We start from the raw sequence: 27,809 nt of genomic DNA, 5'->3' as shown, positions 1-27,809 counted from the left end.
TTGGGAGGGGGCTAGTTCACCGTCCCCCAGACCTTGTGGTGCGCCGGACTGCATGCACACACACACACACACACACACACACACACACGGCGGAGGGGGCTTCTCTCTCCCCCCAGCCCCTCCCCTCCCCCTGCCTACCTATGGTGCTGCCGGCGCAAGGGTGGGCTGGCTCCGGAGAGGCGCTGCCTAAAATGGCGCTCAGTCAGCTCATCCCAGCCCCCTTCGTCCTCTACGCAGGGCGGGGGAAAGCCAGGAGGAGGGAGGGAGGAGGCGCCGCGGTGTGTGAGAGGGAGAGGGGAAATGGCACCCCCAAAAAATGGCGGTGCAGAAAAAAAATTAACGGACAGAATCCACACGATCCACGGACCGTCAGCAGGCCGGATCCTGAGGGCAAATCGGTCGGATCCGGCCCACGGACCGTAGTTTGCCGACCCCTGCTCTACAGTGCTGCCATGCTATAGTACGCGTTCTCTTCCAAATGCTGACCGACCAAAGAGCCGATGTACTCAACAGACAGGAAGTCCCACCTCCTGACTTCCTGGCCTGTTTCTGCCATGTTAAATCTGCAGACATCGCCCATGCGTGCTCTTTCCGAGTGCAAAATTTTCACACGCGTAACGTTTGGTTTCTTTTTTCCTCAGAACTCTCCGAATGCCAGGGAAAACTTCAAGAGCTCAACCGGATGTTGCAGAGTTTGGAAACCCTGCACCGCATTCCATCTGCTCCCCTCATCTCCAATAGTCAGGTGTGTAGAGCGGCGATGGCAACAGATCATCCTCACCTGAGGCCCCTTTTTGTGTGCCTCCTCCACGAGAGGTCCAGAGGGTGGCCGCATGAGAACGGGCCTTTTCTGCAGTGGCTCCCCACTTGTGGGATGCTCTCCTCAGGGAAGCTCTCCTGGCGCCTTCCTTACATATCTTTAGGCGCCAGGCAAAAACATTCCACTTTTCCCAGGCCTTCGGCTATTTAAACAATCTGTGGCCTTTTAAACTGTGTGCGTTTTTTAATTGCTTTTGTTTGTTACCATATTATGCATTTTTGTGTTTTTATATTGTAAGCCGTCCCGTGGAATAATAGAATTGTAGATTCTGTTATTTGGGTTGTTAGGTTGTTGTTTTCGTTTTGATTATTTATTTTGTGGTTTTATATTTTGATTTTGTGCTGTGAACTGCCCTGAGTCCTCCGGGTATAGGGCAGAATAATAATAATAATAATAATAATAATAATAATAATAATAATAATAATAGAAGATTTGTAAGGGATCCCAAAGGTTATCTAGCCCAACCCCCTACAGTACAGTTGCCACTGGCTATGGAGTTGCTTTCTTGCCATTCCAGTAATGTACCAACCATGGGCTTAGAACGGATTTGCATGGTTATATACCCACTGTTACAAATTGAGGAATTCCTGCTTTGAGTTCTCTGACTCTGAATAAACTTTCGATGGTAGCTGTGGCAGGAGACTCTTTCTTGATTTTTTTACAGACCTCAGCGGGCACGGAGAGACCCAGGAAAGGGAAGAGATCCACTCGCATCTGGTGCACTCAAAGTTTTGCAAAAGACGACACGATAGGCAGGGTGAGCTGGCTTGGGACTGGGGGTGTCTGTTCTGACATGGCAGTGATGGCCGAACTTGGCCCTCCAGCTGTTTTGGGACTACAATTCCCATCATCCCTGACCCACTGACCCTGTTAGCTAGGGATGATGGGAGTTGTAGTCCTAAAAACAGCTGGAGGGCCAAGTTTGGCCATCACTGTGATATGGGGTGTGTGAGAGGATGTGTGTCTAGCTTAGAAAGTGGAGGGTGGCATTTTGCATTATCTTGCTGTTATTGAGAGAGCAATCCTTTCCTGGGACAGAGGAGAAAGGCCTTTTAAGCAGTGCTTTTTTTAAAAAAATGTTTAGGGGTGCTCTCATTTTGACTCAAGAAAATCACCATTTTATAGTTCAAATCGGGGGAAATAAATACAGTAAATGGACAAAAGTACAAAGATTTACAAAACGTTTGGGGTATGCGTACCCCTGCATCCCCGCAGGGGAAAAAAGCACTGCTTTTAAGTAATATGGAAGGGGAGAGGGTGTGATGGGGGAAATGCTCTACTTGGGTGTCTAAACCAGAAGTGTTTTGTCGCCTGCAGGTGGGACGCCTGCATGGCTCTGTGCCCAACCTTTCGAGATATTTGGAATCCTGTCAGAACCAAGCCATCTTTAGCGTCCCTCCGGAATACAGCCAGCTGCAGAGAAGTTTCTGGATTTTAGCTCAGAAAGGTCAGCTTGTGGCAGGTGTTGGCTATTGTTGTTCGCAACGCTCAGGAATGACAGTCCTACTTTACCTTTATTTGTTATTTTTGTTGTGGGTGGAGAGGGATGTCGAAGGTCGACAGAGAGCAGGAGCATGAGAGAGATTGGAAGGAAAGATTGTTTTATGGGCTTGTTACTTTTGGGGGGGGTTAATTCCCCCCATTTCCACAACCTATTCTTTGCCGCGATAAATCACAATGTTGTGACTGAAGCAACCCAGATTCTGTACAAAGGAAAGCTGGATTTTGTGTCCTGCATAAATTGCAGAAATGTTCTTGTTTTACATAACTAGTTCAGCTTCTGCAGAACAAGGGGAGTGTATCTATGGGCTACTTTTAAAATGAAGCTGCATTTTAAATTGCATTTTAACCTGTATTTTAAATTGGTTTTTTTCTTTTCTTATTATGTTTTTACTGTAATTTTACTAGTGTTAGCCGTTCTGAGCCCAGCTCTGGCCGGGGAGGGCGGGGTATAAATAAAATTTATTATTATTATATAAATATATATATACACACACACGCCTTGTTTGCCAATTCTGCTCACACACTTCGCTCCACTTCTTGAGTTTTCATTGGGTGTTACGTACATTTGTTTTCAAATTAGTCAAGGTGGCCTTAAGGGCTAGAAACTTGAGCTCCTTCCTTTAAAAACAAAAGTTGATCATTCCAAGGATTCCGGAGTCCTTGCCAAATGCCTGGTTCCTTATGAATGATGGGATCTGCTTTGAAATGTGCTTTCCTCCTTCGCCAGTTCATGGCTCCCTCAGTAGCGTGCTGGCCGTGCTGACGGCGGAGCGAGACCGTCTCCAAGAACTGCAGCGGGCGCTCGATCTGCAACGCTCCACTATGTCTTCCGCCCAGGGTGGTCGTGGGGGTGGCATCGGCATGGCAGCAGCCGGGGTAAGGCTCCTCCCTCTGTCCTCTGGCAGGCTCGCCAATTGCTGGTTTTAAAACTTTGCTGGTATAGAATTATTACTACTTTTTAAAAAAAATGTTAGATGCTTATACCAAAAAACAACAACCCAAAATATGCAGAATACTGCAGCATTGGCACAGAATAGCTCAATCAGTGTACAGTACCGTATTTTTTTGCTCCATAAGACACACTTTTTCCCTCCTAAAAAGTAAGGGGAAATGTGTGTGTGTCTTATGGAGCGAAGGCAGGCGGGAAAAGCCCCCAAGAGCCGCACACACACTCCGCGCAGCTCTTGTGGGCTTTTCTACGAGGTGGGAGAAGGGCAGCCTGTCACTGAGGGGCTGCCCTTCTCCCACCTCGTAGAAAAGCCCCCAAGAGCTGCGCTCCCTTTCACGAGCCACGTGGAGCGTGTGTGTGGCTCTTGGGGACTTTTCTCCCTCCTGGGGAAAAGCCTGCAAGCGCCACACACACGCTCCACACAGCTCGTGAAAGGGAGCGCTGAGCAGAGCCTGTATGCATCCCAGGCTCTGCTCAGCGCTCCCTTTAAAAATATTTTTTTTCTTGCGTTCCCCCTCTAGAAACTAGGTGCGTCTTATGGAGCAAAAAAATATGGACTATATAAAGTCAAGAGCATGAACTTAATTTCAGGCAGGTAAAGGGAGTCTGACTGGCTCTGCCCCCACTTCTTCAGGTGGCTTTGGGCACATAAACCCCAGCCCTTCTAAGGGAATGCAAACCTTGACCAAAAGAAGTTTTCCATCTTTGATTTATGTACATGCCCAAGTCAGAGAATATGGGGCTCCACAGATGTCTGTTTTTGGTTGTGCATTCATGATGGATTTGGGCTCACAACAGTTCCGTTTTCAATGCTCCTGCGAACTTTTTGGGGCAGGCATACTGCTTTTGTTTCCAGTCGGTGCATGCCAAAGCCCTGTCAAATAGTGCACCACAAACATCCACTTAATTTATTTAATTTTTGCCTCGTGTTTGTTGCACTAGATTGCAAGAGTGCCCTTCCAAATGACAATGATGTGATAAAATTCGCAGCCCCCAAATGCCTCCGTGGAGCCTGTATAAGCCCCACCCCTGTTCTGCCGTCTTCCAGGTCCAAAAAGTCCCACGCATTGGTGATTGCACGTCAATAGGACGCACCTAAAATGGTCGCCACCTGTAGATAATAGATAATAATTTACTATTATTGCATCAATGACATGTTGCAGGATACACCCCCAAAAACAAACAAACCCCAGTTTGGAGGGGTTCCGTATCTTTCTGGTGGTTTTGAGCGCTGGTACCTCATGTTTGAGAAATTTAAGCATTGCCTGGTCTATGATGCTCTACATGGCAATTTCTTTATCTACATTCCTCGGCCCTCTCTAAATTCCTCCTTTCCCCCCTCCTGGCTTCTCTGCAGACACTGGACAATATGGAATGTATACGCCGTTTCCATTCTCTCTCCATCTCCTCGGACACAACCCTGGACTCCTTTGCCTCATTTAACCCTGATGAGGTAAACTGTCCTTTTCTTTACAGCGGAGAAAATGTGCGCCGCTACATGCTAGCTGATAGGAGTCGTAGTCCAAAACGACTGGAGGGCACCAGGTTGGCAAAGGTTGCTGCAGGCTCTTAACCTGATCAGAGAGTATTGCAGAGAGCTCCAGGCAAACCCATAGATGAACTGAGCAGCCATATTCCATTCTGTTTTGAGTTTCACTAGTGGTCGGTCATAGATCTGTTCCGTCATGTTGCGTGAAACTTTTCGGAAAGAAAAAAAAGCCTGCATTTAAATTGTATGCAATTTGTGTGCGCATGAGCCTTTGGAATCCAATTTGGAAGCAAGTTCAGGAGTGATGGATTGGGCTGATCCACTGCAAAATAAACAGACCAGACAAACTCCTGAGTCCCTAAGGCAGGCTGATCCCTTCCAAACCACTAAAAGCCATTACTTACACAGGTTGTGACTCTGGCCATTAGGTTGGATGTTAGATTTTTAAAAAGGACTATAGAGAGATTCATGGAAGGTGAGGTTCATCCACAGCTATTGGCAGTGATTGCCAGAGGCCCTCTACTTTCAGGTTAAGGGATGCAGGTGGCACTGTGGTCTAAACCACTGAGCCTCTTGGGCTTGCCAACCAGAAGGTTGGCAGTTCGAATCCCTACGGTGGGGTGAGCTCCTGTTGCTCTGTCCCAGCTCCTGCCAACCTAGCAGTTCGAAAGTACACCAGTGCAAGTAGATAAATAGGTTCCACTGTGGTGGGAAGGCAAATGGCGTTTCCGTGTGCTCTGGTTTCCGTAAAGGTGTCCCATTGCGCCAGAAGTGGGTTAGTCATGCTGGCCACGTGACCCAGAAAGCTCTCTGTGGACAAATGCTGGCTCCCTTGGCCTAAAAGCGAGATGAGCGCTGCAACCCCACAGTTGCCTTTGACTGGATCTCTTGGCAACATTTTTTTTCTTTCTCTGCCCTCTAGCCGGATGTCCTGTTGGTTAAAGGTCAGGAGCAGCAGCTCTCCAATCGCAGCATCGTGTCTCTCTCCGACTCGCACACGGAGTTCTTCGATGCCTGCGAGGTTTTCCTGTCGGCCAGCTCATCTGAGAACGAGGTTGGTGGATGTAGCCATTTGTGGGGGGGAGTCTTTAAAACAGGAATCTGTGGCCCACTAGTTGTTCCCGGGCTACAGCTTCCACCATCTGGAGGTACACAGGTTCCCCATATAAATAAACAAAATGATTGTGGTAATTGAGAGCAAATGGTCAAAACCCATCATTTATGGTGACACACATCAACAGGTGAAATTATAGCTGATCCCAGCATAATCTTCCCTGCCGCAGATTAATTGCAAGGTGTTCTTACAGGCCGTTAGGAGAGAGTGGTTGTTTCAGTAGAAAACCCACCCTTTAGTGCTCAATCAGAACAAACGTCAGTTTGGGGTTTCCGCAGATGGACGTTTGCTCTGGTTGAGCGCTAAAGAGCAGGTTTTTGCCGGGAAAGCTCTGGAGCATGAAAAATGCTTAGACACAGAGCTTTAAAGAGCAGGCTGCGCCTAGAAAAAGTTAAGGAAAGGTCAGTGTCTCTACCTGCTGATGCCTGAAAAAATAACCAGCAACCTCTAAATAGGACTTCTAGCTTCCTACTGTGGGAAATGGCTGCCTCCCACAATAATTCAGATTGTAATTTGGTTTTTGTGTGTGCTTTTTTCTTTGATTTGGATTATGATTGGATTTGATTTGTTTTTAATGGAAAACTAATAAAATTATTTTAAAAAAGAAAGAAAAAATAACCAGCAACCACAAGAAAATGCACAATAATGTTGCCCAATTAACTTCCTGCACATCTGAGCTCATATGCTTATAAACAACTGTTGGTGAGTGATTCATTTTTTAAAAGATAGGCCTTGGCAGCATTTCTTTTTAAAAAAGCAGTGGGAATGGTAAATAAATTGGATTTAGATTTTAATCCAGCTTTTCAGGGTATGAGCTTGTGTCAGAGGCTCCATATCTGTGTAAGGTTTGTTTTTTTTAAAAAAAAAATAGAATTACATTTTTGTTGCTGTTTCTTCACTGTCGTCTTTTTTCTCTCTCTCTCATCCTTTTGTGAATTAGCCAGCAGCAAAGCCACTCCCCCCTGCCTAGCAGCTGCTGTCCCCCCCGAATCCCCCCCCAGTGGCCTATTCCCACCCCAACTCCTCACATACATCTGCCCAGATCTTTTATGTTCAGTCTCTTTCTCTCACTCCCTCTTCCTACTAGAAGATCCAGGCTTAGCCCAGTTCTACAGTGTGTTCTCTTAGGCCTCTCCTCCTCCTGCTGCTGCTTTTCTATCACCTTTTCCTTTTCGGACACAACTCTAGGTGCCTGCTTCAAATTGAGAGACTCAGGAGCACTATGGTATTGAATTTCACAATCCCCTGCTTGCATGCAGCTCTTCCCATGAGTCTTGAAGGCGTCTGAGGGAATGGCTGGGCTTTTCCAACTTGCTATTCCTTTGATGTCCAAGGCCTCAACTTGTGGCTTCTTCTTTCGATGGCTTCAAAGAGTTCTGTGTCACAGTCCTTACCGTCTCTGCAATGTGGACCTGGAGAATCCTGTGAAATCTTTCTCTCTTCTTTGTCCTCTGTCTCTCCTTCTACCCTACACTTCACGGGAGAAGCAGCCTTTGCTTCCCACATATCTTCCCCGGCTTCCAGGTTCAGTCATTTTGCTGGGGATGAATTTCAGGGCCAAATTGCCTCTGCCCCATTTTCGCTATAGGGCCAAGAGTACATAAGGCTCAGGGCCTTCCCAGTGGCCTCTCCCTTTAAAGTGAGGAACCTTTGTTCCTCCAGGTGTCGCTGAACTACAATTCCCATCAGCCCCCATCAAGCATGGCTGTTGAACAGAGACAACATCTGGAGGGACAAAGGCTCACCACTCCTGCTTTGAAACTTGATTGGGAAGGAGAATGGAGATTGCGCTGACTAAATCTGTGCTGTCAGTCCACCCTGACGCCATTTTCCAAAAGCATCCCTGTTGGATTTTTGCTGGGCCTTTTTATATAAGATCCGCCTCTGTCCACCTTGCCCACACAGGAAAGTTGCATTGGATTCCATGCGCCTTGCCTAAGTCCTAGCCTTTTGTCCTGCCTCTGATTCCATTTAAACACAACACAGCCACCAACTCCTCTTCCCTGTCGTTCCTCTTTCCTGGCAAGCCCACCACTTCCCTTGGCCTGTGTAACCTCTGTTGCTCCTCCAGGCCACAGACGACGAGTCCTGCATCAGCGAGGTGACTAACAGCATCTTGGAGGAAGCCACAGACATGGCGGGAGGACCAGGGCGTTGCCTCAAAGGTACTTGTTCCAGGAGGTGATCAGGGTGGGTGTGCTTGCAGAGGAGGAGCTACAGAACAGAGCTGCGACTAGGGGAGGGGATAAATCAGGGGCAGGGAACCTGTGGCCTACAACTCCCACCATTACCTCGACAAATGTCCTTGCTCATTGGGGCTGATGGGAGTTGTAGGCGAACAACATCTGGAGGGCACTAAAGAGCAATGAGCTGGAGGTAATCCATCCTTTTTATAAATGTCACCTGCCGTCCCCAAGTATATGCCGACCTCCCAGAGTAAGTTATACAAAATAGTAATAGTACAAGAGTTGGAATAGGCACCATTCACATAACAAATGATTGACCTTTTGGATTTCACTTCCGCAGGAGGTGTGGGGCTGTGGAGAGCAACATTCCTAGGGGATAACTGGGAGCAGGGTGGGTCTGATGCTAGAATTGGGTGCAGCCAGAGCTGAAAGTGGGTGGGACCCCTTTTCTTCCCCTGCCCCAGCCCCAGCCTCATTTCTTGCTCTCTTTTTCTCAGCCACAGCTTTCTCTCTCCCTCCCTCTGCCTCCACACTCCATGGGCTGCTAAGGGTGGGTGGGGAGAGCATACAGATCCCTCTTGCCTGAGGTCTGATCTGATCACTAGCAGAGGGGGCTTCCTCTCCCCCTTCTTTTCCCATCGCTCCCCCCATTTTGACTCTCCCTTCCTAGCACCATCTTGCCTTCCTCCTTCCCTGTCATGCTCCTTCCCACTGTCACGAAACGAGTGAGGGGGCTGCAAGCTTCCCACTCCTTCACTATCACAAGGTGTGGCGTTAGCTGCTAGGTTAAGTAAAGGTTAAGTAAAGGTAAAGGGACTCCTGACCATTAGGTCCAGTCGTGACCGACTCTGGGGTTGCGGCGCTCATCTCACTTTATTGGCCGAGGGAGCTAGCGTACAGCTTCCGGGTCATGTGGCCAGCATGACTAAGCCGCTTCTGGTGAACCAGAGCAGCACACGGAAATGCCGTTTACCTTTCCGCCGGAGTGGTACCTATTTATCTACTTGCACTTAGACGTGCTTTCGAACTGCTAGGTTGGCAGGAGCAGGGATTGAACGACGGGAGCTCACCCCCTGGCAGGTATTCAGACCGGCGACCTTCTGATCGGCAAGTCCTAGGCTCTGTGGTTTAACCCACAGCACCACCCGCGTCCCTTAGCTGCTAGGTTAGATGGCTTTAAAAGCAAAAGAACAAACCCCTGGAGGGTGTGTGTGTGTCCCTGTTATCCACTTAGTGGAGCTTCCATATTCAGAGCCACTATACCTCTGAATATCAGAAGCTGGCATTCAGCACAGCAAAGAAAAAGTATTGCATCCTTAGCCTTCCTGTGACCTTCATAGAAGCATCTGACTGACCGCTGCTGGAAACAAAATGCTAGACATTTAATTTTTTAAAATTTTTTATTTATCTTAGCAGCAACATCTAGTCCAATAACACAACAGTAAAGAAAGACAATGCAATTGAATTCAAATTAAACACGCACAAATACAAATTTGGGTCATGTAGTTCACAAGGGCTCTTTGTGCGGAAATTGTGTATAAAATGGGCCGTGTTCGGCTTCTTTGCAGGGAGGGGGGGGGGCTCAGAGTTTGGGGCTGTGCTTCTTGTAGCACAGAAGCCTCATACACCCACGTCGTGGGCAAACTAGACAGAGAGGGAATATCTAAAAGTCCCTGCCTGGAGGAGACTGATTTCTGGCTCCTAATCTCAAATGCGCAGGAAGAGGTGGAGGAAGCACCGCGATGAGTCAGACAAGGAGGAGGCAAGCTCATTGTCACGAATCACTGCAGAGACAAAACTGGGTTTTTGAATTCAGGTTTGCAAAACAGGGTGTTCCCTGGCTCTGAGGTGATGAAATGTCCCGAAGCAGGGGTTTCGGATTCCGAAGAGCGACAACAGTAAATATGTTTCTTCAGCCATCACCGGGTCTTGCCTCTCAGTTTCACAGCCAGGCGTAGGGTCTCTTTTAAGACCTGACAGGAACTGCTTCTGTCCTTCCCTACAGGCCCAGGCGCCATGCCCTGTGTTGGGGACACCTCTGAGATGAGCCTCGGCCTGCCAGTGCCTCTCCCTTTGTACCTCCCCGGGCCGGGTCCCGGGATCATCCGACGGAACTGCCTCCCGGCCTCCCACGTCCACGCCAGCGACGTCAGCGTCTGGAACATCCTCCGCAACAACATCGGCAAGGATCTCTCCAAGGTCTCCATGCCGGTTCAGCTGAACGAGCCCCTCAACACGCTGCAGCGCCTCTGCGAAGAACTTGAGTACAGTGCCCTGCTGGATGCGGCCAGCCGCAACCTGGACCCCTGTGAAAGACTGGTATTTGGCCTCGCCCTCTTTATTGCCTTAACCAGGCCGCCATCTTGGAACAGGGGTTGTGTTGGTCAGGCGAGAAGGTCATCCGTGTGTATCCCTTGGGGGACCAGCTCTTGGTGGGGAAAAAGAGTTGGAGGTCACATTCCAGGCAGGCCAAATATAAAAGGCTTCAAGGCAGGCCCAAATCGGGGGCTGCGACAGGTGTGGCCCAGGGAGAGTCCTGAGGGCCAGATCGAAGGCCTGCATTTGGCCTCTGGGCCTGAGGTTCTTTCATCCCTTTGGCCTGAATCTTCTTACTTGGCCTGAGATTGAACCCACCCCCTTTGGAAAATCAAAGTCCGCAATGAGACTGACAGAACATCGTCGTTTTTCCCTTTGGGCAGGGGGGGGGGATTATTATTTTTATTTTTAAAGAATTTATTTATTTATTTAGACAAAGTAATAATCATAAATAAATAAGAATAAGAATGTGCACCCCACCACCGAGACCGTTCCATTGTAACTATCCAACCTCCCAAAATGTCAACACCTCTTGCTATGGTTTGACCCCTTTACGTTGTAACAGTACAAATCCTACAAACACCTTCCACATCTCCTCGAAATAATTTCTCCTGCATATTCGCCGTCTTACCTTAATGGCACATGTTAATTTGTCATTAATAGCTATATCCCACACCCCTTTATGCCATTCTTCCATTTTATATTCTGCTTTCCCCTGCCTAGCTATCATAATTCGCGCAGCTGTCGATAAATTTGTGAGCAAGTTCCTTCATAGCCTGCGAACCTTCTACCCCATCGTAAATTGATAATAACGCTACTACCTCTGGACTTTTGGTCAGCTTTAACCCAGTGGTCGTCCTTTCCCTTGGCCTTTACAATCACAGTAGTTTCTCAGCTGGTTATGTGTTGTCCCCCACCCCCACCTTTCTCTGCCCCTAATGTTTATCTCCCTTCCCTTCCTATAGATCTGCATGGCTGCCTTCGCTGTATCGGCTTATGCCTCAACGTACTACCGTGCCGGCAGCAAGCCATTCAACCCCGTGCTTGGAGAAACGTATGAGTGCATCCGGCCAGACAAGGGCTTTCGTTTCATAAGTGAACAGGTAAGGAGCTGGAGAGAGCAGAGGGAGGGGGGCAGGCAGGCAGGGCAGTCGAGAAAGAGGGGAGCACTCATCCGCCAAGCAATATGGCAGGTGCCTCAGGCTTACAGGTCCAGAGGGGTTGGGCGAGTGTTTCTCACGGAGCAGCGAAAGGGATCAGGACTTTGCTTTTTTAGCTTAGGAGGGAAGGAGAGGATGAATGGTGCTGAGAGAGGGGCATGGGTGGGACAAAAATAAATAAGGACTCATCCACACTCCTGCTTGTCCCCAGGGAAAACCCACTGCATCAGAGCAAATGTCAATCGAGTTTGCTTCAGATTGATGTTTGCTCCGATTTAGCACCAAAGAATGTGTTTTCCAAGGGAAAGTGGCAGGGGGAAAGGCAAAACTGCTCAGACCCATGTCTAGAAAGAACAAGAGAAGTGGGAAACAGATTGGACCCGTGCTTTCTAGACATGGGGCAAGTGGAAGTGTGTACCCAAACCCTTTGTCTCCCTGCTCTTACTCAGAACGGAAGACTTGGGGCTCCGTCTTGGGCTGAGGGCATTTCCTTCCCTCAGAGGTCCTCAGTGGACAGTGCTGCCTAGTAGGCAGAGGCCAAGGAGAAAGAAGGATGAGGGCAGAAAATGCCACTTGGAATCATCATGGCACCATATGGGGTGCCGTGCTATTTCTGTTCTCGACACCAAACTGGGATGTGATCTTTTATTTTGAGGATATTTTGTGAGCATCATTGATAGCCACTTGGGGCTATCAAGAGTTGAAATAAAACCTGCAAAGAGATTGTGGTTTCCATCGTCAGCAGTTCACTGGGCCCAGGATTTTTCAATAAAAGTTTTATTTGCCAGGCACTTCCTTCAAGGAACACCCCGTTTTTACCTCAAAAGAATCCTGTGAGGTAACTTAGGCCAAGTGTTTAGGCCCACCTAAGGCCTAAGGCTGCATACATATTACCAGCTTAAAACACAGCTAGGTTTTTCTTTCTTCCTCAATTTAGATCCATGCTTGTTTGGGGGCGGGGGGCGGGAATGCATCCTAACACAGAAGTTCCTCAGAAACTCCAGGATAGATATGGATTGAGGCTATCATCGTGTGTACAGTCCTCCTTAAACCTACGATGGGAGCACATTGGATGCAGAGTATACAGGTGTGGGTACACAAATTAAACCTGTTGCTCTGTGCAGAATGCGGTCCCTGAACCTGGATGTTTAATGTGCAATCCAGAGAACATTTGTAATCTTTAAATCCTGTTAAACCACAACCCCCAATTTAAGAGTTCCTTTTTTTTGAAATGGCACATTTTTTGAAGGTGTCCACCCCTGAAATGCTGATGGCTTATTATCTTCCTTATGCCCCCCCCCTGCCCCCACCTAAACTGCAGGTCTGCCACCATCCTCCTGTTTCGGCTTGCCACGCAGAGTCTGACAACTTCGTATTCTGGCAAGGTGAGGCTTCAAGGTAAAAGCAAATACATGCTTGGAAAGAGTGTGCAGGAGGGAAAGAAAATAGCAGCCTGGAGCTCTCTTTGGGGGTGGGGGAGTGTGTGCTTTGTTTCTTGGGTCAAAAAGACCGTTCCAGGTTGTCGACAGAGTTCCGGCCCAAATCAGATTTTAAAACATTTGAGGGGTCAGCTCTTGACCACGAACGAGTGTTTTCTGAGCATGTGTCCCTTCCTCACTGATAAGCAAAAGCATGTGTGGGGAACCTGTGACCCTCCTTATTTTGCTGAACTATATCTTGGGCCCTGCTTACTAGGGGATTATGGTGGTTGTAGTTCAGGAAGATCTGGAGGGCTGAAGGTTCCCCACACTTGGACTCAAGCAAAAACCTCTTTGCATTTGACAATAGGAGGCCAGGATGGGCTCTGTCAGAAAAGTCAACTTGCGGGTACCATTGGCCATAGCATTGGATTTTCTTTCTTTCTTTCTTTCTTTCTTTCTTTCTTTCTTTCTTTCTTTCTTTCTTTCTTTCCTTCTACATCTTCCTTAGAACAGTGTTTCCCAAACTTGGGCATCCAGCTGTTTTCGGACTACATCTCCCATCATCCATAGCTAGCAGGACCAGTGGTCAGGGATGATGGGAATTGTAGTTCAAAAAAAGCTGGAGGGCCAAGTTTGGGAAACACTATCCTAGAAGAATGCCTTTAGAGTAGGCTCATAATCTTCACAATTTGGCTTACCTCCCAAAGACATAATTAGTGTGACCTCACTTTTCATATTTCTCTCTCTCTCTACCCCCCACCCCAAATATTTTGTTTTGCTTAGATATGAAGTGGAAAAATAAATTCTGGGGCAAATCCTTGGAGATAATCCCCGTGGGTACAGTGAATGTCCAGCTTCCCAGGTGAGTCGCCCGTCCTGTTTCCTGCCCTTTTGATCCTTGGTGGATTTTCCACCCACCTCCAGACCCTGGATCCCCCTTTCTTTCTTTCTCCCAACGAAAGGTTTGGGGATCACTACGAATGGAACAAGGTGACTTCCTGCATCCACAATATCTTGAGTGGGCAGCGCTGGATCGAGCACTACGGCGAGGTGCTGATCCGGAACACGAGAGACAGCACCTACCACTGCAAGATCACCTTCTGCAAGGTAGGTTCTGATCCGGGGCTGTTTTGTCTGCGTTCCTCCCTCACCCCCCTGCTCCTTCTGTTCTGTGCTTGCCCCTTCAAATCCTGCCCCGCTTGGCTCTGAACCCAGCCCCTGGCATCTGAATTTGAACATTCCCAGCACTCGCCCATCCCAGCACAGTCTTGGTCTACATTTGGACTGGCAATGACTTCATGGGGCATTGCTCTTTCTCAGCCAAACCTGGAGATACCCAGGATTGAACATGGGACCTTCTGATTGCAAGGCAGGTGTTCTGCCACAGAGCTACGGCCCTGCCCTCTGGTGCCTCTCCCTCTTTCCTGGAACATCTTGTGGTACCTGGGTTCTTCTCCTTGGACTGCCTCACCCCTGCTGCTCAGTGTCTTCATTCTGCACTCCTCACTCCATCTTTTTTGAGCTTTCAGTCTCTTTCCCCCTTCTCTCCCCGCCCCCCGTGCCTGTTACTGGAGATTCTTCACTCTGCGGCACTTTAAACCTTGGTTAACCTTAACCATGATTTAAAGATGAACAGGCAGCTTGATGGTGCATATGGCAAAGATAACAGCTGCTTCACTCCTTCTGCTGCCACATTGCTGAGACTTAACCTATGGTTTGGCTTAGCATTAGGTTTGAACTGGGGCTTCTGGTTTCTTTCCTCCAAACAAACCGTGAGCAGTAAACTAAATAAGAAAACCTTGGTTGTTTGAAGAGAAACAAAGCATGAGCCCAGGTTTGTAAGTGATGCTAATCCAAACCATAGCTTGGCTCTTGGCACTGCAAAAGCAGGGAAGGTGCAAAGTGGCCGCAATTTGCATCTATGTATCAGCATGCTATGGGACGCGGGTGGCGCTGTGGGTTAAACCACAGAGCCTAGGACTTGCCGATCAGAAGGTCGGTGGTTCAAATCCCCGCGACGGGGTGAGCTCCCGTTGCTCGGTCCCTGCTCCTGCCAACCTAGCAGTTCGAAAGCACGTCAAAGTGCAAGTAGATAAATAGGTAGCACTCCAGCGGGAAGGTAAACGCCGTTTCCGTGCGCTGCTCTGGTTCGCCAGAAGTGGCTTAATCATGCTGGCCACATGAACTGGAAGCTGTACGCCGGCTCCCCCGGCCAATAAAGCGAGATGAGCGCCGCAACTCCAGAGTCTGCCACGACTGGACCTAAGGGTCTGGGGTCCCTTTACCTTTTTACCAGCATGCTGCATGGTCCACCTTTAAACCATGGTTAAGCTTAACTATGGTTTAAAGTGGCATGCAAACCAAGCCTGTCTCTCTCTCTAACCACCCTGAGATTCCCCTCCCCGCTCTGGAGCCCTTTAAATTCTTACACTAATGCCTGACCCCCAAATTGATTCCCTCCCTTTTACTCCCAGGTTTCTCCCTGCCCTCCCACCCTTCAATCTCTCCTTCCAGCCCTATTCGCCCCACCCTGTTCCTGCCTGCATTGACACCTGATTGTGTGGAGCCATCCTCCCTGCTCTAACCGCACCCTCCCCTCTCTGGCAGGCGCGGTACTGGGGTTCCGGGGTCAACGAGGTGCAGGGCGCCATTTTCAGCCATAGCGGCAAGGTTATCCACCGGCTCTTCGGGAAGTGGCACGACGGGTTGTATCGCGGCGTGGCCCCTGTCGGCAAGTGCATCTGGAGGCCCAGTAAGGAACTGCTTGCACCGGGGCAATGGGGGAAACTGGCAGTTACTGGTGCTCCTGTAGGTCTTCCCCCACAGTGGTTGATGAGTCCGTTCTGAAATGCTACAGTTCCTTGAATGCAACAATTCCACAATTCTTTGTGGAACCTGGATTTCTGATGCGGGGGGTGTTTGGTCTTAGTTTGAAACCAGAGATCAAATTTATCAAATTTCTAGCTATTGTTGTTGAACCTTGGAAGCACATGTAAATATGGCTGCTAAAGGTGTAGAAGCTGTGGGAGGGATTGTTGCTGGGTAGGGTCTAAGTAGCCCAAGGCTCCCCTACCATGAAGCAGACATCTTTGGCAACATAATTTGGGGGCCATTAAGGGTAGCCAGCTGATCTGACCCATGGAGCGCAAATCACTAAGGTGTTCTCCTGGGGAAGCCCTATTGAAAGGAATGGAAACTGTGCAAGAGCCACCATCAAATGGATCCTTATCGTGTATAGCATTCTTCCATGCATCTGTGAATCTGTTTGCCCATCTTTTCCTGAACCACTTTTGCCGTCTGAGTGGGAGTGATATCTTAGAATCTGAGGAGGCGAGGAAAGTAATAGACTAGTAAGAGAGCTCCCAGTTTCTTAACACCCTCATCTCATAAGAACCGCATAGGAATCAACGAATAGCATTTATTGCATTGGTCCATAACAGAAAGGAACTGCAAGAAAGAAGTCTTCTTGTTCCTCTGGGAAGCATAGAATCCTTTGTGACATCAGCAGCCGTTGTCCTAATTCCCTCCCTCATCTCAGACCTATTTGCTTGTCCAGCAACCAGCATACCCCATTTTAAGGAAACAGGAAAGCTTGCCTTGCTTAACATGTCTGGAACGTTCGAGGATGAATGTGGGAACATAAATATGCAACAGACCAGGGCAGCTATTGTCTGGAAACACAACTATGTGATAGTGCATGACTTTGAGAACGTGGGATACAACCTTTGAGACAGGCAGAAAATAAAAACAAATTCTGTTCAACTAACTCTGGGCCACAAAGCAACAAAGCAAACAATAGTGAAAAGGGTGCTTATTCTGGCAAGGAGCACCTTCTTTTGGGCAGGCCTATGTAAATTCAGCAACCGGTCCCCACTCTCATCTCAGGCCACTTTGCATGACCAGCAACCAACACAATCCACAGCTTTTGAGAGATTTAGGTAGGATCAACCTGTCAGAGTAAGTGGGTGGTGGGCACCTGATCTTCTGAAATCTTTCTCCCTCTGCCTTTGTCTCCCCTGCCATTTCCAGACCCCATGCCTCGAGACTTCGAGAAGAACTATGGTTTCACTCAGTTTGCCTTGGAGCTCAACGAGTTAACGCCGGAGCTCAAGCGTCTCCTTCCCTCCACAGATACGCGCCTGAGGCCTGACCAAAGGTGAGGGCAGGAAAGCCATTGGGGACTGTCTTTTCCACTTTTGTTTCAGATAGCCTACGTTTCTGCTGGTAAGGTGTTCAAGGCAGCTTCCGTTCATAGAAATCCCCGTTTTTGTAGCATCCATGCTAAAGCTGATATACACAAAAATTAGGGAAATGAGCGAACATAAAAAATGCAAGGACCAGAAATTCACAGAAGACTGGAGTAAATTTACAGATTATATGAAAAGTATTTGTGATGATCAGACTACGTTTGTAGGTTTGCAAGAAGTTTTGTGAGAATTATTGGAACTATTGCAAAAAGGGATTGAGGGAGGATGGTTAGCTAAGATAATTAAAGGCAATATGAATCTAAGAAATGCATAAAAAGTGGTTAAAACGGTGGATCATCACAGGCGCTGATGGAAGTCCAAAAAAAAGATTGTATAAGTGGTGAAGTTTTGTGGTATGTTTTATAATTTATATGGTAAAACTAATAAAAATTATTAAAAATAAAAATAAAAATGCAAGGCCATTGTAAGCTTTCCTGCATATCCTGGCTGCCATTTACACCCCATAGACGTGCGCACACAAGTTTTTGATATGAAAAGGAAATGAATACAACTGGGTTTGGCGCCCTTCTCCTCGCAATTTCTCCAGGTACCTAGAAGAGGGAAATGTGCAGGCCGCAGAGTCGCAGAAGCGGCGAATCGAGCAGTTGCAGCGAGACCGGCGTCGGGTCATGGAGGACAACAACATTCTTCATCAGGCGCGCTTCTTCAGGTGCTTCCTCCCTTACTTCCTGTTGTTTCTTCCTCCATGGAGCCTATGGCCAGGTTTTTGCATAAACGCCAACCCATGGTTCATGTAAGCTGTGGCTTATTTAGCAAACCAGGAGTTAGCCATGGTTGGTGAAGCAAAGTGTCCTGTTGCGAGGAGGTGGAACTCGAGTCTCCTTGCCATTTAAAGAAGCAGAGCAGAGGATGCAAAATTAAAATTAAAGATGTAGTCTTCCTTGATTTGCATCTATATACAGGTTGCGGGATTCATCCTTTTTTGGGACATGATTCTTTTTTATTTTTGGAAGCATATAGACCACACACACACACACACACACACACACACACACACACCCCATAGGTTGCATCCTGTCAACATCCTAGTTCCCTGCTTCCGAGGGGTGAATCAAAACATGTCCTGCTTTTGAAACATGAATTGGTAGTGACTCCAGACGCATCTCCTCTCGCCAAACCGTTAACCCTGACTTCTGAATGGGCTCCTTTTCTTCTTCCTTCTTCCTGGCAGGCGGCAAGTGGATGCAAATGGCAAAGAATCCTGGTTAACCAACAGCAGCTACTGGAAGCTGAGGGCGGAGCCTGGCTTCAGCAATATGGACAGCGCCGTCTTGTGGTAGCGGTTAGCAACCGCGGGAGCGGCTGTGTCTGCCCGCCATCTCCCAAAGCAGGGGGGTTGGGCGGGGGGTAGGAGACCAGACAGCAAGGACCCCCTTGCTAGATAAGCACAAAGGTGACCAAGGCATGCAATCCTGGGATTACCAGCACCTCGTGAAGTGGAGGGACGCCTTTCGGTGTTGCGCCATGCACTTCCAAAGCAGCCCTACCCCCCTCGCACACTTGAGGAAGGCGACCGTGGTCCATCTCGCCTCCTCAGAACTGCTGCCTGCTGGCTAGGCAGACCTTGGTGTGGAGCCTTGGGTTGCTGCGGATGCTGACAGGAAGCACTTTAACACCAGCCGAATCACAAATCGGCTCCGGGGCAGAAGCAGCGGGGCCAGCGAGACTGGACGCCCCCCCCCCCAAGCAACTTGAAAATGGGAAACCGCTCTTTAAATTTTCGAAGCCTGCCTTTTGCTCAGAGAACAGTGGCAAATGTGCGCTCCAGTGTGGAGTGGTTGTTTGCACAGCAAAGCCTGGATACCAGACATTTTGGGTCCTCCTGACTACCTAGTAGTTTCCTTCTGGGGGGTGGCTGGTCGCGCCCTCCCTCCCCTCCTGTTTGTTTGGTTGTTTTAAAGTCGCTCCTGGTGGTTGTTCTGAGGTAAAGCCTGGCCTAGGTTAGGAATTCCTGCTCCGGGAGCAGATTATATGTGAAGCTGTGGTAGCCCTCTGAGGCAACTCTCTTTCTCCCCGCAAGGCGGCTGTAGGACAGGAATTGGGTTAATGTCGCTCTGAGCCAGAGATGCCTGGTATGGCAGAGACTCCAGGACTTTTCCCCACGCCTTAAGGAAGTCCTCTGAGTTCTGGGCCACTGTTGGGGCTTATAGCATTGAATCAGGACATTGTGTGTATGTGTTTTGTTTCCCTTCATCTCTGGTATCTCCTTCCCTCCCTATTTGCTAGGATTGTAAGCCGTTCTCCTCCTCCTCCCCAGTCCTTCAGCATTTGAAGCAATAATTTAAAAAAGTGGGGAAACACTGGCACTCCCACAGTCCTTTGCAGAAATTTGTACCTCAGCATCAGGTCTCTCAGAACTTGTGATATTCAAAGCTGCCTCGATTATGATTGAATGTAGAGGTGTGTGTGTATCATGGGAGCAAAACACATATTCCGATCTCTTTCTCAGCTGTGGCAAGAGGAATATAGACTATCCTGAGGCTCAGGTCCTGTTTTGAAGGGAGGGAAGAAAGGAGGAAGTTCTGGCTGAGTCTAGAGCAGGCCCACACAAGTTGTGGCCCACCAAGCCAATGCAGACCAGCGAGTGTTTGACAAAATCCCCACTATTGTTGCATTTCCAGATTTATTGAACACCAAAGGGGTTGCAGTACACATGGTTAATTTGGCTTGGTGGGTTACAAGCTGTTGCAAGCTCAGTCCAATGGCTCCGTTCACACCTAAGTTTCCAATTTTATGGTTTGTGTTCCTGGTTTCATCCCCCACCCAGTTTTCAAACTCTGTTTCGGGAAGTACTGTAACTGGAAAATGCTGCATGCCTTTATGAAGTTACAAAGTTCAGGCACAAGTATGAGACCATCATGCAGAACTCCTAGGACCATTTTCCACGCTCCTATATCCTGCAAACCTGTCTGAGCTTTCCCAGCACTATTAAAACGAACATCTACTGCCGAAGTGGAGAAATGCAACATGTGAAGCAGCCCTCAGTTCTCTGAATTCCCAATCTGGATGCAGGGCAGCCTAGGGACATCACAGCTTTATATATTTTTAGCGTCCAGACTCTATGTTCTTTTACTGCAGTTCACCACTGTGTCGCCCAACTCACCCCGAGGTGGTCAAGAACCTTTCCCCGCTTTTTTTCTTGTTTACTGGCCCAGCCTCACCATTTACATGGGTCTGAAGTGGGCGGCATCATTAACTGAATGTCTACAAAGCACTTTGGTTCCCTGCCTTGCTGGTTTGCACACTGGTTGGAAACTGAGCCTCACTTTTCAGCTTTGATCTTCTATTTTATTTTAAGAGATACTTCCTGAAAGGGTTTTGATAACCGCTGCATAGGAGGGGGAGCTTTAATTTATTCCCAGTTATTCGCTCCTCCCTCTCTGCCCCTTCCCGAAGATTTCTTGCCCAACAGATCCAGATTGGTGTCCTGTCTTGTTGTCTGCCCCTCCTTTCTGTGTGCTGGTTGTCTTTAATGTCTCGTCTGGCCCACAAAGCAGGTCGGCCTGCTCTTCGTTCACCTCACCTGGCTGGTCCAGTGATGAGCCGCCGTTCCGTCTTCTGCGACCATGTTGACTGGCCTCTGTTCTGTCTTTGTGTTGTGGCTTGAACACTCCACGGCGTGTCCAATAATAAAAACAAAAGATTTCAGAAAAGTTCCAGCGTGTGGCGGCCATTTTGTTCATCCTCCTCAGCCGGCAAGCATGTGTGATCAACTGCTTGTCCCTCACCATCAGTAATTGAATAGTAAAGGTAAAGGTACCCCTGACCATTAGGTCCAGTCATGGACAACTCTGGGGTTGTGGCGCTCATCTCACTTTACTGGCCAAGGGAGCCGGCGTACAGCTTCCGGGTCATGTGGCCAGCATGACTAAGCCACTTCTGGCAAACCAGAGCAGCACACAGAAATGCCGTTTACCTTCCCGCCAGAGCAGTACCTATTTATCTACTTGCACTTTGACATGCTTTCGAACTGCTAGGTTGGCAGGAGCAGGGACCAAGCAACGGGAGCTCACCCTGTCGCGGGGATTCGAACCGCCGACCTTCTGATCGGCAAGTCCTAGGCTCTGTGGTTTAACCCACAGAGCCACCCGCGTCCCAACTGAATAGTTAAAAAAAAAAAAAAGCCACCATTCATATGCCCCTTTTTGACTGCTCAAATTGCACAGTACATATTAACCCCCTAAAAGCAACTGTGGAATAGGAGCCATTTTTTTAATCAGGCCCATATTGCAGGTAGCGGCCAGATGTCACTTCACAAATCTGTGGTTGTGGAAAGGTTCAAAAGGGTGAATTGCTGCCAAAGATACTGTGCTACAGCGCTGGTTTAAGATGATTTTGACAGTTGTGTGTTAACTGCAGCCACCAGCCCTGCCATGGTGCAGGAAAGTCTACCACTTTCTGGATTAGCAGAGTGTGACAAGCAGCCAGAGGAAGTACTTAACTACAGTGGCTCTCAGTACATTTCTGAGCACAAGTCAAAGTGTTGGTGCTGACCTTTAAAGCCCTAAACGCCCTCAACCCTGTATACCTGAAGGAGCGTCTCCACCCCCATCGTTCTGCCCGGACACCGAGGTCCAGCTCTGAGGGCCTTCTGGTGGTTCCCTCACTGCGAGAAGCCAAGTTACAGGGAACCAGGCAGAGGGCCTTCTCGGTAGTGGTGCCTGCCCTATGGAACGCCCTCCCATCAGTTGTCAAAGAAATAAACAACTCTGACTTTTAGAAGACATCTGAAGGCAGCCCTGTTCAGGGAAATTTTTAATGTTTGATGTTTTATCGTATTTTTAATACTCTGTTGGGAGCCGCCCAGAGTGGCTGGAGAGGCCTGGCCAGATGGGCGGGGTATAAATAAATTATTATAATTTATCATAATCAGGGCCATGCCTGCACCAAACCTTTAAAGCAGTATACCACTTTAAACAGTCATAAGTTCCCCCCAAAGAATCTTGGGAACTTTAAGAGTGCAGAGTTGTTAGAAGACCCCTATTCCCTTCATAGAGAGCTGCAATTCCCAACAGCACTCAGCATCCTTTACAAATGACACTTCCCAAGATTATATTTTTTTTTTTTGGGGGGGGGGGGGAGACCATTAGCCTCTGCTATGTTGCAAGGAATACTGGAGCACACGACTTTGGCCCATGAGGTGAATCCACTTGGGGGCAGAGGCAACAATGGCTTGGTCTGGACGTGAGCCTGTCGGTGGGGAATGAGGCATAAGGACACTTGGCACAGATAATTTGCCGTAAGTTTCTTTTCCTGTAGACAAGTAAACAATGATGCTTGGCGTCCTAACCATGACCCAGTGAGGTACACCAATACTATCTCCGAACTACAGATGGGGATACTGTCTTAAAATATAAATAATAGGTACCTTACTTCCTGATCCAGGCAGAAGAAATTTGACAGACATGGCAGGCTGCATTTGTCACGTGGAGAGACACCCAAAGAACTAACAGCTTTACAGTTTATTTAAAGAAATTCTTAAGCCAAAACGAAAACTCAACAGGCAGCCTGTACACTGCTATCAATAAATATTTGCAAATGTCAAGAATTTTTGTTGTCTTGAAAAATAAAATAAAAAAAGAGAGAACCTCAAAACACCACAAAGACCGTTGTGTCTTTTACATCTACATAATTTTTTTGTTTTGTTTTAAGAGTGTAAACAGTTAGGAGAGCTGAGCCTAACTCCCCCCTCTGCCTCCGAGAAACTCAGCCGGGTTTGGCGAGCCACGGGGAGCGCTTAAAAGGGGAGAGTGTCCCATTTGATTGTCTAGCATAATTAAAATTCACTTCACCAAATGACCATCAAGTCTTTCCAGGATTATAAAATACCACCAAGATTTGAGGGAAGGAAGGGGGAGAGGAAATCTCTTTAGAGGAGGAGGTGGAAGTATAAAAATACAACCTATGTCTTTGCCTCCTGCTTTCCATAAAACTAATTACGGAGGGCTTTAAATATGATCATTTTGGACACAATCCACTGTTCATTGTAGACCTGCCCCATTGAAATGTATGGTGTCTCTTGTTTTATTTCTAGGGAGGCATGCGAAGATGCCCAGGTGACTTGCCCCTTTTTTTGCCTTCTGCTTTGGGGATCTCACCAAATCAAAGTGTGCGCTCTGCGGCACACACAGCTAAACAGTGAGGCACAATGCTACAAAAATTAGCCAAGGGGCTTTCTGTACGGATAACCCCCTATGGCTCTGTACAAGAGAGCTTGCTTCCCCCCTACTTCACCTCTCCTCCAAACTCTCTGCGTAGGCATCTCCACATCTGGCACAAGAGGACTACCTGAGAAACCTGTCCCTTTATACCAGGGATGAGGAAACCTGCGGCCCTTCAGGTGTTACCAGACTCCAACTCCCAGCATCCCCAGCCCCTGTGGCCAATGGTCAGGGAGGGTGGGACTTGTAGTCAAGCAATATCTGGATGCCCATAAGTTTGCCATCCCTGCTGGTTCCATTTACTAATTTGGGGCACTGGCCTTCATTGAGGGCTCATGGCTGTTGTCTGGCATGTAGGAAGCAGGGGGGGGGGGGGAGAAAGAAAAAGGCAGGCAAATCTTTGTGTTGCATAAATCCCACCTAAGGCCTGTTCTGTTGTTGCTTTTGATGGATGGCAGCTCTTCCTGCATTGCCCAGGTATGTCAGGTCTGATGCTATTTGAAGAGAGTCCATGTTGCAGGGCTATCCCCACCCCCACCAGGAATCTCTCCACATGTTCTTGGACCTTGAATTCTGGTTCTTGAAATCCCAAGAGATGGAGGAAGGTGTTTCAGCATTTCCAAGCCTGCCTAAAGGCAGTGCTGGGAGATGCCCATCTGAGAATACGCTGGTTAGTTAGCGGGGCTTTTTTTCCAGCTGGAACTTGCCGGAACTCAGGCGGGCGCCATTGCCATTATTATAAGAGAATGAGGGAGGTATTCATGGTGAGTTCCAGCAGCTCTTTTTCAAGAAAAAAAGCACTGGTTAGCAAAAATGAGTGGTTTGCATTATCACATGTTTTCAAACCATCGGCTGGGCCTGGGATGAAGAACTCCAGAGCTGGCTTTAACCTCTGGCTTGTTTACATGTTCTAGGGCTGAACTGAGAATGGGAAGGCAGTCATCACCCTCTTGTCAAACCCAGGGAGCTTAAAACAGAGTATTTATCTCAGATGTGTGAAATTCACAGTTTACTTGAGAAATGGCGACCCACGAATGGCCCAAGAGCATTTGTAAGGGAGCATGGCTGTGACATCCCAGATTTCTGGCTGAAGTGAAGGCAGGCTGCTGCCTCAGGGGTAGCAGTTCTCTTGCCCCAAACTACGTATCGTCACCTATAATGATAATTGCACACGACTCCAGAGCGAGGATGTGGGAATGCCTTTTAAATGCACATTCACATACTCATTACATTGAATGCAATGTGGTGCGGACAGACATGATTAGAACTCAAATGTGCATTCTGGCCTGTGTTGAATTGCATCGGATTCATGCTTGAGGTTCCCAGTCCCCCTCTGGAGTGGGCCAAAAGATACTGATTTTGCAAACAAAGTCTCAGAACTGCCATGATTTTCAAGGGCAGAATTTTTCTCAAGCAAATTTTCCTGATTTCTAGCTGCTCCCCACCCAGGAATCCCAAACAGGCATGCTGGGGAAACCAGAGTATGAACGTAGTCATCTCAATCTGGATCTCGTTTCATGTGATGTCAATGTATGAATAGGTGTGCAGGAGCACGGGAGGGGATATGCCCTCAAAATATACACTGGAACGCCTACCCCATTCTAATCAATGCACCGCAGTGGGACGATCTCATACAGACACACATCTGGGTTTTTTCCCTGTGGTTCCCAATTCAGCAAGTGAGGAGTACAACGAAGCCTGCTTCTGTACGCAGATTTCCTTGGCTGGATCAGGGTTGACTTTAAACAGACAAGCACCGTGTGGCTTTAAAAACCCATCCCACCCAAAGTTGGATTTTTATTTCTGAATTTCTCCCTGGGCTTTGAATCTCTCAATAAATTTTGCTTCCGTTCTCCCCAGTGACACATCCACAAAACTAAACGTGGGTGGGAGCGGAGACAGGAAGCTGCCCTGGCAAGCGCAGGCTGTGCTGCTGCACAAATGAGTGAAAGCTCTTCGGGTCTGAACATAAGCCCAAGATCTGAACTCGCCGCCACCATGCGGGCATCTGTCCACAAAGGGGAGCGCATGTTTTAACGCCAGCAGACTAGCACCTGGAAGTGGCTGAAAAGGGGCGGAGGGCGGGGAGATACAACTACATACAGCTTCATTTATGCCATCGTCATTCTTTCCGGCAGTGCCCATAAAGGTGCGAAACTTTTCCCCAAACCAAGAAGGGGGTCTGTCCATTTTCCTTTTTACAGGTTACCCCTGATATGAACGGAGGAGAGCTGGATGGTGAGAAGGCCTCCACCCCCACCCCGTGTTTCCCTGACAGGTTTCTATCCCGCCTTCCCACTTCAGTTGCCATAGAAGCCATAATAGCCCCCATCCCCTCCTTCTTTGTCATAGAGCTCCCCGTTGCGGATGGGCGGGGAGCTCTCGGCGCTGGAGACGTAGGGGGACACGCGGCGGCGCTTGCACTCGGCTTCGTACAGCCCGGAGTCCGAGGAATCGGCCGACTTCACAGAGCCGGGCTCGGCCCAGCCTTCGCTGTCCTTCCCTTTCTCGTCGACGGAGGGCACCGCCTGCAAGTCCCTCATGGGCCGGAACCAGCTCAAGGCCCCGGGGGTGGGCTTGGGGTGGTGATACTGAGGTGGGGAGCTCCAGGTGGCAGGGGGCCCAAAGGGATGCTCCTGGTAATAGGGCAAGGAGGGGTGCGGCGCCGCCTGTAGGGCAAAGGGCTTCATCCCGTACGGCATGAATTTGTTCCCTCTGAAGTCGCCCTCGTAGGTGCCGTATTCCAGAGGGGCAGAAGGGGGCTGCTGGGAAGCGAAATACCAGTGGTGGGTCTCCTTGGGCGGCAGAGGCAGAGGGGCCCGCTCCCGGTTGTAGAAGCGGCTCTGAGGGAGCGTGTACTGATCGTGCAAGAAGGGCTGGAAGCGGCTGCTGGTGAGGAGCTGCTGGCAGCTGGCGCCACTGGGCGGGGATGGAGTTGTGCGGTCTCCTTCGGTCGTGGTGTACATCCTGGAGGACAGGAAATGGACAGGGCGAAACAGGAAGTTAATGTCTTAAATGGGACAGCACACCATTTTCAAAACCCACTTCAAGCCACAGCTTCTGCTTCTTGGCTTTATTGCTGTCTTTATTTGCAGGCCACAGTTTGTCATTACGGAATCGTGCCAAACCAAAGTTACAGCTTCCTTTAGAGCCGTGGTTTGGTGTGCTATCTGAACTGATCTACTGTATGAAATATTCCCCCCAGGTGCTAGAAGGGAAAATAACCTAGCTCTAAACAGAAACGGTTGAAGTAGGTGGGTGTAGGAGAATGTGAGCATTTTTGCAGGATTCTGATGCAGAGTTTAAAAATTGAAATCGGGAGATCGCCACAGTAGTCTCCCCCCTGGGACCGACGTGTACTCGAACAGGCAAGCCAAATTGACATTGGGTAAGTAGAAGAGAGACTTACGAATCAAAGTTGTCCCGGAAGCCTTTAGCAAAAGGATTGTGGTCTATCTTCAGCTGGGTGATCTAAGTGAAAACAAAGGAGAAAGCTATTGTTCTGAAGTTCAGTACCAGATATCTCTAACCAAGAGAGCGTCTGGCAACCAAGGAATCACTTTTGGATGTCATGCTAAATTAACCATGGTTTACAGTTGGCTTGTTTCTAACAAACCATGGTCAACATTAAGCACACCTTGCCAGCTCGGATTATTATTATCATTTATAGTTAAGGTAAAGGTAAAGGTACCCCTGCCCATACGGGCCAGTCTTGACAGACTCTAGGGTTGTGCGCCCATCTCACTCAAGAGGCCGGGGGCCAGCGCTGTCCGCAGACACTTCCGGGTCACGTGGCCAGCGTGACATCGCTGCTCTGGCGAGCCAGAGCCGCACACGGAACGCCGTTTACCTTCCCGCTAGTAAGCGGTCCCTATTTATCTACTTGCACCCGGGAGTGCTTTCGAACTGCTAGGTTGGCAGGCGCTGGGACTGAACGACGGGAGCGCACCCCGCCGCGGGGATTCGAACCGCCAACCTTTTGATCGGCAAGCCCTAGGCGCTGAGGCTTTTACCCACAGCGCCACCCACGTCCCATCATTTATAGTTATTGACTATTAAATTTCTATCTCACCTTCTGTCTCAAAGAAGCCCAGGATAGCAAATGTCAAAATGTTAAAACATAAATAAAACATTTATTTATTTCGACTGCATCAGACCAACACGGCTACCTACCTGAACTTAAAATAAGCTGTTTTAGATAACACTACAAAGCTGTGGTTAAATAAAAGAGAAAGGTAGATTTGAATGGGGTTGGTGGGCAGCACACAAGCGTGAGGCTTGCTGTGGCTTGTTATCATCACACTAAACTATGCTTTGAACTCTCCCACTTCTTTTTATGAAGTCACAAGCACCATAGCTTTTAGTATCTTTATAAAGCTATGTTAAACATTTGGTGCCAGTCAACATCATCACTGCCTACGG

At 48.5% G+C, this 27,809-nt stretch overlaps 2 protein-coding genes across 5 annotated transcripts in view; one reads left to right on the top strand and one right to left on the bottom strand.

Annotated features, from left to right (window-relative positions):
• The window catches only part of OSBPL7 (oxysterol binding protein like 7), a 33,100-nt gene extending 14,190 nt beyond the window's left edge, over positions 1 to 18,910 (top strand). For 3 of the 4 annotated variants that reach the window (XM_028702359.2, XM_028702361.2, XM_028702362.2), the window contains exons 8-23: positions 642 to 745; positions 1,485 to 1,577; positions 2,138 to 2,267; positions 3,051 to 3,199; positions 4,630 to 4,725; positions 5,684 to 5,815; positions 7,947 to 8,040; positions 10,067 to 10,380; positions 11,343 to 11,480; positions 12,859 to 12,922; positions 13,742 to 13,820; positions 13,921 to 14,065; positions 15,566 to 15,710; positions 16,988 to 17,114; positions 17,753 to 17,875; positions 18,398 to 18,910. In XM_028702359.2, coding sequence (XP_028558192.2) covers positions 642 to 745; positions 1,485 to 1,577; positions 2,138 to 2,267; positions 3,051 to 3,199; positions 4,630 to 4,725; positions 5,684 to 5,815; positions 7,947 to 8,040; positions 10,067 to 10,380; positions 11,343 to 11,480; positions 12,859 to 12,922; positions 13,742 to 13,820; positions 13,921 to 14,065; positions 15,566 to 15,710; positions 16,988 to 17,114; positions 17,753 to 17,875; positions 18,398 to 18,506 — 2,042 coding nt within the window. In that variant the 3' untranslated portion in view covers positions 18,507 to 18,910. Of the gene's footprint in view, positions 1 to 641; positions 746 to 1,484; positions 1,578 to 2,137; positions 2,268 to 3,050; positions 3,200 to 4,629; positions 4,726 to 5,683; positions 5,816 to 7,946; positions 8,041 to 10,066; positions 10,381 to 11,342; positions 11,481 to 12,858; positions 12,923 to 13,741; positions 13,821 to 13,920; positions 14,066 to 15,565; positions 15,711 to 16,987; positions 17,115 to 17,752; positions 17,876 to 18,397 lie in introns of those variants that run through there. The other variant, XR_003703391.2, reaches the window with a different exon arrangement.
• Positions 18,911 to 22,673: 3,763 nt separating this feature from the next.
• Positions 22,674 to 27,809, bottom strand: part of TBX21 (T-box transcription factor 21) — a 58,784-nt gene continuing 53,648 nt past the window's right edge. The window contains exons 5-6 of the mRNA XM_028703623.2: positions 26,797 to 26,858; positions 22,674 to 26,354 (exon numbers count right to left, since the gene is read on the bottom strand). Coding sequence (XP_028559456.2) covers positions 25,688 to 26,354; positions 26,797 to 26,858 — 729 coding nt within the window. The 3' untranslated portion in view covers positions 22,674 to 25,687. The remainder of the gene's footprint in view (positions 26,355 to 26,796; positions 26,859 to 27,809) is intronic.

Source organism: Podarcis muralis, chromosome 13 (assembly GCF_964188315.1).
Source record: "Podarcis muralis chromosome 13, rPodMur119.hap1.1, whole genome shotgun sequence".
Lineage (NCBI taxonomy): Eukaryota > Metazoa > Chordata > Lepidosauria > Squamata > Lacertidae > Podarcis > Podarcis muralis.
This window is presented reverse-complemented; position numbering and strand designations above follow the sequence as displayed.